Here is a 12,877-nt window from a genome sequence, read left to right on the forward strand (position 1 = left end):
ATTTTATTATAATATTGGTAAAAACATAAATAAATAAATAAAAATAAAATTATCCATACTTAATGGTTTTAGAGGCAGCTTTTTATTTATTTATTTTTTTATGACATTTTATTTTATTATGATATTGGTAAAAAAAAAAAAAAAAAAAATAAAAAATAATCCATACTTAATGGTTTTAGAGGCAGCTTTTTATTTACTTATTTATTTTTTTTTTTTACATTGGTAAAACAAAAAATACATAAAATAAATTTATAAAAATAGATTTTAGAGGCAGATTTTTATTTTTTATTATTTCTTTTTTTCAGACATTGGTAAAAAACAATAAATAAAAATTAAATTAAATAGTCCGTAATTCATGGTTTTAGAGGCAACTTTTAATTTAATTAAATTTTTTTCAAATTTTATTTTGACATTGGTAAAAAAATAATAGATAGATATAAATAAATAAAAATAAAATAGTCCATAATTCATGGTTTTAGAGGCACTAAAAACATAATTACATCTACACTAATTATAATAAATAATAATGTTTTAGTTTTTTTTTTTTTTAATGCCTGATTGCAAACACTTAAAGCTTTTGCACTGACATCAAAAGGATTTTGATTAGCAAATGTTAACATATCGTAGTGTCTCAGGCTCTAGATGTTTATTTTAAAAATTGTTCTGAAGGTATTCCAGTGGGTGTTTCTGGTTTAAGCAGCTTATTCAGTGGTTATGAGTTATGCTTGTGCTTGTTTTAGTAAGTTCTGGTTTAGAAGTGACTGTCTGGTGGTGCAAATAGCTAGCAAGGTGTTGCCTTGTTTTCTACCTGCACTGTGTTTAATTACAGCTTTTTGAGAGGCTATGCAAAACACTTCTGATGAATCATGAACCAGACCTTGACTATTTATATCTCTGAGTTAATTTTTGTCTTTTATTTAGAAATAATTAATGTAAATGTATTCTGTGGCTTTACTTTATTGATTTAATTTTAACATACAGTTGCTGTAAGCTTGATGTGTCTAAAAGAACATTTCCAGAGAAGTTGGGACATTTTGTGAAATGCAATAAAAAGAAGAATCTGTGATTTGTTGATTCCTTTGAAATTTTATTTAACTGTATAAATAAATTATATAAAGATTTTTAATATTTTCACTGACCAACTCCATTGTATTTTATGAACACATTTAGAATTTGATGCCTGCAACACACTCCAAAAAAGTTGGGATATAGAATTTTTAGCACTGTGTTTCATCACCTTTTCTATTAATTAGGCTTTTTTAATAGTTTGGAAACTGAGGACACTAATTGTTGTAGTTTGCAAGTGGACTTTTTCTCCATTCTTGCTTGATAAGACACTTCAGGTGCTCATCGGTCCGTAGTCGCTGTTGTCTGAGTCTCCCCTGCACACACTCACTTACTCACTTTCTTAACCACTTAGCCAATTAGGGTCGGGGTGCCAGTCCATTGCAGGGCAGACACATATACACACACCCATTCACCTATAGGGCAATTCAGTGTCTCCAATTAACCTGCATGTTTTTGGACTGTGGGAGGAAACCGGAACTCCTGGAGGAAACCCACACAGACAGAAGATGCAAACTCCGCACAGAAAGGATCCGGACCGCCCCACCTGGGAATCGAACCCAGGACCTTCTTGCTGTGAGGCGCCAGTGCTACCCACCGTGTCACCCCCCTACATACATACATTTTGTATGTAGTGCCTGACATTGTCTTTTTAAAAAGCTATTGCATCAGTGGTACCTTCACACATATACAACTCACCCACACATATGCTGGGCACTGATGCACCCCCATACCCTGATAGTTGTTTTTTACTGATAACAGTCTGGATGGTCCTTTTTCACAGATAACTCATGTTTCAAAACACTGTACTTTATATGATAATATTATACCAACCTTTCTCGCTTATTTTGTCTCTGTCCCAGCTTTTTTGGAGTATGTTGCAGGCATAACACATATTTTTAATGTGTTTATATTCACAAACAATAAGGATGATCAGTGAAAACTAACTATAATATTTTCGTATTGCTGTTGTCAGTTAAATAAAGATTCAAAAGAATTAACAAATCACAGATTATTTGTTTTATTTTCACTGTGTTTTACTAAATATCCAATTTTTTTCTAGATTGGGTTTGTATTTAGTTATAAAATTTGAATATTGGAATTTAACAATGCATGAATTTTTTTTGTTACTATGCTGTCCCCGGCATACATACATTTTCAGTAAGAGACAGATCTGGACTGCAGGCAGGCCAGTCAAATATATACACTCTGTGTCTACAAAGCCACACTTTTTTTTTGTTACTATGCTGATTATTCATTAGAAATACGTGTGTTCCTGTGAAAGCTTTTGGTTTTAAAAAGTGAGGTCACATTGAAGTAGTAAGTCAGGTAGATTTACCTTAAAGAAATAAGTTCCTACTGCCAAACAGTTATCTTTGTGTTCCATAAGTAATTCAGAGGGAAAAAAAGCATTTGAGTTAGCAATGGCCTTCGGGTGTTGCTCCAAATGAAATGCTTTTTTTCTCTGTCCACCACACCTCTTGAGAAGTGTTTGCTTGTTTTTTGGTCGTCTTCTTTCTCTCTTTATTTTACTTCAGTTTTAACTTCGACATCCATGTCTGCCCCGGGATGTCTGTCACAAACTGCAGTCCAACGTTGTGACAATGTTTTATTTTCTTCCCGTGCCTTTTATGACCTTCTTTTTTTCCTTTCTTTCTTTCTTTTATTTTTTTGTTCTTTCCTTCAAGGTCTGGCGCACCTGACGTTAAACAACCAAGGTATGGGTTTCTGTTTTTGACGCTTTTTTTTTTTTTTTTGAGTTGGGAGCAGAAAGCTTCTTTGCCCAAATCTTGCCTCCCTAGCTTTTCCACACAACTCTTTCCTTCTCTAACTTCTCTACCCTTTCTACATTTTTACCGTCATTTCTTTATTTACTCCCTGTCCTCTCTGTTCCTTCCCTCTTTCGCTTCAACATTCCCCCCTGCATCTTGTTGCATTTCTGTAATGTCATCCTGTCCGTCACATTCTCGTTCTGTTCTCTGACCTTTTTCCTGAAGACGCATCTTTCGCCGCTGTGCTCACAACGAAAGGTAACGCTGTTTTATTGTTTAAAATGATGTGCTGTGAAATGTCAATCACTGCCGAGATTTTGCTTTGCAGATTCATTCGAGAGTAAAATTATTGTGTCTAGAATGCACAGAGTTTGTTAAAACTTCTCTGTTGTCATTCTCATTGTTTGGCATCTGGTTTTAGACAGTTTATGGGAGTTATTTTTAATGTTAAATACACATCTAGATACCTTGCAGCCTCACAGGGAATAGATCATCAGATTAAGCTAATTGGTTTTCTCTTTTTAACTGGTGTATTGTTAAACCACAGTGTCCTGTGTGCTTATGTTCTAACCTGAATGTACTAATCTGATCTATAGAACCCATGAAGGAATTGCTTGTGTACAATACAATAATGTTCTTTGTTTTGTGCTCTGTATTTCCTGTTTTAAATATGATGCAGTTTAACATTTAATTCTGTCCTTTTATGCTCACAAGTCAAGTTGCCCAAACAGCTTCATGTTTTTTGGGTTTTCATGATTTGTCTCTTTATAAAATATACACACTTTTCATTTTTTGACAAATCAGGACATTCAGCTAAATCTCTAATTTCAGGACACTCAGGTGGCACAGCGTTAAAACACGCTAGCACATCAGAACTGACATTTCGAACTTGTAGGTTCAAAACTCAGCTCTGCCATCCGGCAGCCTGGGCACCCACATAAACAGTGATTGCCTGTTGTTCAAGGGAAAGTGATGGATGGGACCTCATAACTGATGCAGTTACGACCTCTGCTGGCTGATTAATGACGCCTGCACAGAGACAGGGGATAATGTAGATCAGGGTGTGTCTCTCCGTACAAAAAACTGATCCACATATGAATTCGCCTTGAGCAGGTGAAAAGATGCAGTCGGCTACTGCACAAGTGTCGGAGAGGGCGTGTGTCAGTCATGGCTCTCCTTAATCAGGGCGGAGGTCAACATCAGTAGAGAGGAAGCGTAAATTAGGAAGAAAATTGCAAAAAAAAATCTATAATTTAATTTTAAGTTTTATTTAGCTGACAAATGTACTGTGGCATCGACAGACTGAGATGAGTCAGCAGGAATCATTGTTGCTCTTTTATTAAAGCTAATGCTCATTAAAGGGGTGCAATGCTACCTCTGGGACAATCTGATCTCACATGGTGATTCTGTTGTGAGGCCCAAAATGCAGCGACACCAAGCTAAGTTGACAAAAAACTATAGTATGCTGACATCACACACCAGCGAAAGACCAAACTGGACAAAGTGGCCCATGATCACAGTTTCAGAGAAAATCAGATTTGCCAGACAAAGGTGCAGCTGATTTAAGTCAATTAGGAGACACTCATACTGCAATCATCTGCGCCTCCATGCCCCCTCTGCCAGCCAAAATGGGGTTCCAAATATAATAAATAAATAATGTACAGTGGTAGCTTATAACTTGACATCCTCTAAACTCGAAATTGCTGAAACTCGACACCCTTCATGGAGAAATTTGTACCCCTTAAACTTGACATTTTTCCCTTAATTTCAGATGCATCAATAATTAGCGCTTGATGTGTATCAGTTAGTTGCTTAGTTAGTTTACGCTTAATTAGCTAATTAATTGTCAGTACACTTTCACCACTGCACACAACACCCACAAAATAAAGCTGGGGAATGTTTCTCATTCCTTTTTGTTTTGTTCCTTAGCAGCCTCTGAGTTCATCATCTGACCTTTATATGTGATGCAGATCCACACTCTGTCTGTACAGCAGCTTCTAACTGAACATCTCCTCTAGCACTGAGGTCAAGAAGGTCATCTGTGAGAAAGAAGTGCAGCTCCATGATTGGGTAGAAAGAGAAATGACCTTTAGACAAGCATTCTTTTTCTCTCTTTTTTTTAAACCCCTGTTTCCCTCTGCACATGTGTACCAACATGGTATCGCATCCCCATTTCACCCAGACACATCCAGCACTGAATATATACACCGTTCAGCCAGAACATTAAAACCACCTCCTTGTTTCTACACTCACTGTCCATTTTGTAGCACTTTGTAGTTCTACAATTACTGACTGTAGTCTATCTGTTTCTCTACATATCTTTTTAGCCTGCTTTTACCCTGATCTTCAATGGTCAGGACCCCCACAGGACGACCACAGAGCAGGTGTTATTTAGGTGGTGGATCATTCTCAGCACTGCAGTGACACTGACATGGTGGTGGAGTGTTAGTGTGTGTTGTGCTGGTATGAGTGGATCAGACACAGCAGCGCTGATGGAGTTTTTAAATACCATGTCCACTCACTGTCCACTCTATTAGACACCCCTACCTAGTTGGTCAGAGACGATCGCTCTTATATTGCTGCTGTTTGAGTTGGTCATCTGCTAGACCTTCATCAGTGGTCACAGGACGCTGCCCACAAGGCGCTGTTGGCTGGATATTTTTGGTCGGTGGACTACTCTCAGTTTAAAAACTCCATCAGCGCTGCTGTGTCTGATCCACTCATACCAGCACAACACACACTAACACACCACCACCATGTCGGTGTCACTGCAGTGCTGAGAATGATCCACCACCCAAATATTAACTGCTCTGTGGTGGTCCTGGGAGAGTCCTGACCATTGAAGAACAGCATGAAAGGGGGCCAACAAAGCATGCAGAGAAACAGTTGGACTACAGTAAGTAATTGTAGAACTACAAAGTGATTCTATATGATAAGTGGAGCTGATAAAATAAACAGTAAGTGTAGAAACAAGGAGGTGGTTTTAATGTTATGGCTGATCAGTGTAAGTACAATTATGTTATGAAACAACACTATATTGTATCAGTTAGAAAAGGAAATATCAATCAACACTGTTTTCCTGTCACTTATATTTCTCGTGATTGGATTCCCTCATTTTAATTCTGAACCATGACTCAGTGTGATCTTTGCTCCCGAACCCTTCATTCTGCTTCCTTGCCCTGCCGTGTATTTACTCTTCAATTCAAGTCAACTGTTCACTTGCTTGCTTTGTGCTCCTTCAACACACAAAAGCAGTGAGGAGATAATTTGACACGTTGAAGGAATTGGAAATCAGGAATTATAGTGGTGTTTTCTTTTCTTGCATGACCCTATTTACCCACTTCAAACTACTTTAAACCAGAGTTCATATTTCACACTATACAGATCTGGTGTGCGTCATTTTTATGACATGTTTTTGCATCTACACCACACCTGGGTGCAGTATGATGACTGTAAATATGATGTTTTGGCATAATACTTTGGTTCAGAAGTTAACATATTAGACTTAAATTCCCTGTAACTGCGCCTAGTTGTAAACGCCCATTAAGAGTTGACATTCGTTTACTGCAGTCTGAGGACAAAAAAAAAAAAAAGGCAAAGCGAGCAGCTCATCTTGGTTAAAAAAGTCTGTTTTCATGTGTCAACCAGCTCCTTCTGTAACAGGGCAGGTCGTGCCGTGCTACTGTACAGGAACCAAAGCCCCATACCTGCAAAAATGGAAAAGATCCCAGATGCATGATGTATTAACCAAGGTAGAACAATACTGTGGCTAAAAGCCACTAACAAAAAAAGGGGATAACTTCAAATAAATAAGGTGGCCAAATTAACAGAAATAAAGTAACAAATGAAAGCAATAAACATCTGCATCATTTATTGATTTTAGAAAAATCACATATGTATATATACAGTAGTGTTCAAAAAAATAGCAGTGATTTTAAAAAAGTGAATAAAGCACAAAATCATTATAATAACTTTTATTTCCATAAATGCAAATGCACTGAAAATACTACACTTTTAATTCTAAATCAAAACATTAACAACATTTAGCCAGTTTGTGTTAATCCTTTACAGAAAGTTAAGAAAAATGAATATTAGGCTGTTCAAAAAAATAGCAGTGCCAGCATTTTTCTTTAAAAACTCAAAAAATGTATCTATAAACTGTAAATTCACTTTACTTTAAATTACTGAACTAATATTTAGTGGCATAACAATTGTTTCCAAGATCTGTGTTGCATGGAGTCGACCAACTTCTGGCACCTCTGAACAAGTATTCCAGTCCAGGATGATTACACTACATTCCACAGTTCTTCTGCAATTTTGGGTTTTGCCTCAAAAAAACGTGTTTCAGACGTCAGCCCACAAGTTCTCTATGGGATTGAAGTCAGGGGATTGGGCTGGCCACTCTATTACCTCAATCTTGTTTGTCTGTAACCAAGATGTTTTGGGTCACTGTCATGTTAAAACACCCATTTTAAGGGCATTTCTTCTTCGACATAGGGCAACATGATCTCCTCAAGTATTCTGATATATTTAAACTGATCCATGATCCCTCGTATGTGATAAATAGACGTAACACCATGGTATGAAAAACATCCTCATATCATAGTTTTGTACCACCATGCTTTACTGTCTTCACAGCGTACTTTGGCTCGAATTCAGTGCTCGAGGGTCATCTGACATACTGTCTATGGCCACTGGACCCAAAAAGAAAAATTTTGCTTTCACCAGTCCACAAAATGTTGAGCCATTTCTCTTTGGACCAGTCAATGTGTTCTTTGGGAAATTTGAACCCATTCAGGACATGTCTTTTTCTTAACAACGGGACTTTGCAAGGAGTTCTTGCTGGTAAATTGGCTTCACTTAATCATCTTCTGTACTCACTGGGAACTTCAGATGTTTCTTGATCTTTCTGGAGGTGATCACTGGCTGAACCTTTGCCATTCTGGCTATTCTCTGATCCATTCAAACAGTAGTTCCACGCTTCCTTCTGCATCTTTCAGGTTTTGGTTGTCACTTTAAGGCATTTGAGATCATTTTAGCTGAGCAGCCAATAATTTGCTGCACTTCTCTGTATGTTTTTCCCCTCTAAAATCAACTTTTTAATCAAAGTACGCTGTTCATCAGAACAATGTCTGGAACAACCCATTTTACCCAGTATTTCAGAAGGAAATGCGCTATGACCAACCTGTGCAACATTTGCCACCCTCCTACCTTAAATAAGGGCCAAAATTGACACCCATTCTTCTGCAGAATGAATGGCTTCACCAGTTGAACTCCTCACTGCTATTATTTTGAACAACCCCCTTTCAATCAATGCTTCGATTACTCAGAATGAACGGCATGCATGTCCTAATTGTTGGGTTTGTTTTGTTTTCAATACTCTACTACACTTTCAAGTAAATTTTTTGCTATGTAGAAATAGCATTTCTACTAAAAACTTTGATTTATCAAGTTAATGGTGTTGGACTGCTATTTTTTTGAACACCACTGTATATATAAATATATATATATTTATATATGTTTTATATATATATATATATATTGTTTTTTATTCCTTTAATTTTGGATGCATTGATAATTAACATTTAAAATGTAGCAGTTAGCTACTACAAAACATCTGCAGCTAGTGACGATAAAAGTGGATAGAACAGGGGTAGAGCAGAACTGAGAACTGGTTGTCACAACATGACAGGCTGCTCTGGCCATCTGTGACAACTCAGTTTTGGGACAAAAAGGAAAAATAGGCAACCTTCAGAACCAGCTGGGACTTGCAATGCACAAGTGGAACAACAGCCACACCAACTGCACATAATGTGGATTTATGGCTGAAGTATGCTCCGGAAAAAGGATGTAACGCTACCCCTGGGACAATATGATCTCCCATGGTGATTATATCGTACATCAGCGGAAGACCAGACTGGACAGAGTTACCCAGTATCAGAAAAGCAGGGTTACCTGACAAAGACGCTGGCAAGTGTGAGAGGTGCAGCTGATTTAGGTCAATTAGGAGACACTTACTGTATACTGCAATAATATGCACCTCTGTGCCCCCTTTGCTGGTCAAAACGGGGTTCCAAACCTTATATTCCAAAAGTATAAATAATGTACAGTGGTACCTTGTAACTCGACGTACCCTAATTTAGAAATCGATGAAATTCGACACTCTTCGTGGAAAAAATTGTTCCCCTAAACTTGACGTTTCCTTTAAATTCGACGTGTTCAGCCTTTTTAAAAAATATATATATACTGTATTTTTATATTGATTTTTCAGTTGTATTTTAGTGTTTTTATATTATATTTGTACTATTTTCAGTGTATAAGTATCAAAAACAACCCCATTATTTTACATTAGCCAAAAATATATGCAGTTCCACGAGACCATGGAACGCATTAACAGGTTTCCAATAGTCAAGTCAAGTCAACTTTATTTATATAGCGCTTTTTACAATAGACATTATCTCAAAGCAACTTTACAAAATCCAGGACCAACAGATACAAAAACCCCTGTTGAGCAAGCCGAGGGCAACTGTGGCAAGGAAAAACTGCCTGAAAATTACAGGAAGAAACCTTGAGAGGAACCAGACTCAGCAGGGCCCATCCTTCTTGGGTGGTCTGGAGGATACTTATTAAATAGGATTTACACAAATCATACAAACACAGAATTAAATTAATTAAAAGTTATAACTGGCTATAAATAAAGAAATAAAGAAATAATAATAATAGAGTTGTTATTCGGTCTAGTCTTTAATAAAGTCTGTAGTGAGTTCTTGTCATTCTTGGTGCAATTACTCCAGACCCGTCACATCCGGCAGGAGCAGCATCGTTGGCACTGCAGTCTCGACTTTAATCCTTAACCTTCGGCGGGTAAACAGGTTTCCATCAGAATGCCCTTGGGGTAAAACAATAGAGAATGTAGTTAATAATGTACAATGCTAGTTGAGTAAAACAGTTTTACAGAGAGTTTTAGACTCCGGCAGCCCTACTTATTACAGCATAACTAAAAGGGAGAGCAAGCAGGTAACAAGGTCATGAAGGCTTTCACAGGACATCAGCGTCCACCTCCCCTACCCAAACCAGAGTGATCAGGCAAGAGAGGCAGAACGACAGCAACCCAACATCCCTGATCACCACAAGTTGCTATGACCAAGAACCCCCAAGCTCTGCACCTTTGTCTATACTAATCAAAAGCCTGAGAAAATAAATATGTTTTCAGTCTAGACTTAAACATTGAGACTGTGTCCGAATTCCGAACAGAGGCAGGAAGATTATTCCAAAGTTGTGGAGCTTTGTAAGAAAATGCTCTTCCACCAGTCGTGATCTTTTTAATTCTAGGAACTATAAGTAACCCTGCATCTTGTGAGCGAAGTGGACGCGCTGGGTTGTAGTGATTAATAAGCTCACTCAGATACTGTGGAGCCAGACCATGTAGCGCTTTATAGGTTAGTAAAAGTATTTTGTAATCAATGCGGAATTTAACTGGCAGCCAGTGTAGAGATGATAGAACAGGACTAATATGATCAAATTTTTTAGTTCTAGTTAGCACTCGAGCTGCTGCATTTTGAACTAACTTGAGTTTGTTTATGGATCTACCAAAGCATCCAGTTAGAAGAGCATTACAATAATCTAACCGAGAAGTTATAAACACATGGATCAGTTTTTCGGCATCATTAACAGATAATATATTTCCTATTTTAGAAATATTACGCAAATGATAGAAAGCAACTCTAGTAATTTTATTAACGTGTTTATCAAAGGAGAGATCTGAATCTATTGTGACACCTAAGTTTTTTACATCAGAGCTAGGAGTAACAGAGAAAGTGTTTAGGTTTAGCACCAGGTTAGACAAATTGTCTCTTGCAGCTTTAGAGCCACCAAGTAAAACCTCTGTTTTATCTGAATTAAGTAAAAGAAAATTACCTGACATCCAGTTTTTTATGTCGTTTACACAATCTTCTATCTTACTGATAATACATCCTTATGGGAAAAAATACCTTGAAACTCAGCACCTTTAAAACTCAACGCCAGTCCAATTGATGTTGAGTTTCAAGGTACCACTGTATCTGTATTAGTCCAGCATCAGAGATTGGTCTTAAAACAATAGTTGTATGGCAGAAATACAGTATGCACATGAAACCAGTTTATCATTAGCCAATCCACCTTCTGTTGTGTTTTTGGAAGGTGGAATAAAACCAGTAGCTGGGGGCATCATGCCAAACTACATACAGACAGAAACCAGAGGCATGGAAACCAACCTAAGTCGATCTACATTTTGTGTAGATTTGTGTGAAAAAGGAATTGACCAGTTAGCTACTATATCATCCAGTTTAAGCTTATAATCAATCAAACTGTTTTTATTACACTAGCCAAACCAAGGCATGATTACTGCCAGACCTATTGAATTTGATTAGTTAAATAGAGCCAATACGCTGGACCACTGCAACTCCTTTCTGGCAGATCTTCTCATATCTACTATCACACCTCTGTAACTGATTCAAAAAACAGAACATGGACTAGACAAAAGCATAAAATAGTAAGCAAACTGACATGACAAAAGGGAAACCAAAATATAACATAGCAAACTAAACTAGTCTCCCATATGAGCAATTCCCCCACTCACTTCTTAAAGGCCCTGAGCTTATCACCTCAGACAAGGTGCAGCTGCAGCTAATCAGCAGGGGACCAATCACAAATATGGCATTGTCTCTAGACAGAATGAGGGGTGTGGCACCTAGGCATACTCCTGGAGCACACAGAGGCTGGAACCATGATAATCCTTCTGAAAGCAAACCAGTAAGGTTACAATTTTCTGTTAGGCAAATGTTACTTAAATGTTCAGGTTTAAAACATAAATTATCATGCAAAATATAATGACTCATGGCCTTTAATCACAAGTAAGCTGTATTCTCAGTATTGATCAACTGTTTTTAAAACAACCAGTGGCTGGATCCAATGAGCAAAATTTTTCATTGAAGCCTGGACCTTATTATTTTTGGCCATATCAGCATTCTTACTTTCTCACTATAGTGGTGTGTGAGTGAAAATGTATGGGCACTAACTGAATCAGAGCTGTTAACAGATGCCTTGGCATGAGCCATTATATCAGACTGGGTACTTTTTTGCACATCTTTGATTAATACACACACTGGTGAGGACACACACACTTACTGAGGGAAATCGATGCTTCACGCTTCACAAAGCCTGTCCTTGGTGAGCATGAAGGGTGAAGCCCAAGCATCAGAGAGCTGATCGGTATCTGTCCTTCCTTTAACCCTACTTTCTCTCTCTCTGTCTGGATCTCTTTTATTCTCTCTATCTTTTCTTTACTGTTCCCTGTTTCTTGGCACTCTTAACTCTCCTAATGTACACAAATTCACCAATGCTTTTTTAACGATGCACTTGTTAGACCTTTAATTCCCAAATCTATCGTAGTATTCCAGTATTAAGCTGTACATGTCAAGTTAATATCCTTTAGTAGTCATAAAGCACAGGCTAAATCAGCTTAAAAAGGTGCCAACCTGTTTAAGACAGCAATCTTTAGAAAGCAGAGGCATATTCACACTGGATGCCTTTAACAATAAATAAAGTAAATGCAGCCCAGAGTGCTTTTTGGGCAGATAGCAGAGAGAATAGCTCATGCAGCACTCTTGTTCCTATTACAACCTTGTAAACACTACCATTAGTAGCTGGTGAGTGATTGTAGCTGGAAAAATAAAACTACAGAGCATAAAAACTGTGTTTTAACATAATGCAAGCTCCATTTTCAGACAAATTAGGACCTCTGCTGGCTGATTGATGGTGCCTGCACAGAGTCGCGGAATAATGCATTGATCAGGGTGTGGCTCTCCGTACACAAAGCTATATAAAGCATATAAACTCGTCTTGTGCAGGTAAAAAGATGCAGTCGGCTACTGCACACGTGTTGGAGGGGGCGTGTGTTAGTTTCGCTGTCCTCAATCAGGGTGGAGGTCAACATCAGTAGAGAGGAAAGCATAATGCCTAATAATAAAAGTCAGGAGAAAAAGGGGGAAAAATGCATAAAC

The 12,877-nt window shown here is 37.7% G+C and overlaps 1 protein-coding gene across 2 annotated transcripts in view; it reads left to right on the top strand.

Moving 5' to 3' along the window:
* Positions 1–12,877, top strand: part of nrxn2b (neurexin 2b) — an 810,738-nt gene that overhangs the window by 177,440 nt on the left and 620,421 nt on the right. For both annotated transcript variants that reach the window (XM_063008256.1, XM_063008257.1), the window contains exon 3: positions 2,754–2,783. In XM_063008256.1, coding sequence (XP_062864326.1) covers positions 2,754–2,783 — 30 coding nt within the window. The remainder of the gene's footprint in view (positions 1–2,753; positions 2,784–12,877) is intronic.

The sequence above is a fragment of the Trichomycterus rosablanca genome, chromosome 14, assembly GCF_030014385.1.
Source record: "Trichomycterus rosablanca isolate fTriRos1 chromosome 14, fTriRos1.hap1, whole genome shotgun sequence".
Lineage (NCBI taxonomy): Eukaryota > Metazoa > Chordata > Actinopteri > Siluriformes > Trichomycteridae > Trichomycterus > Trichomycterus rosablanca.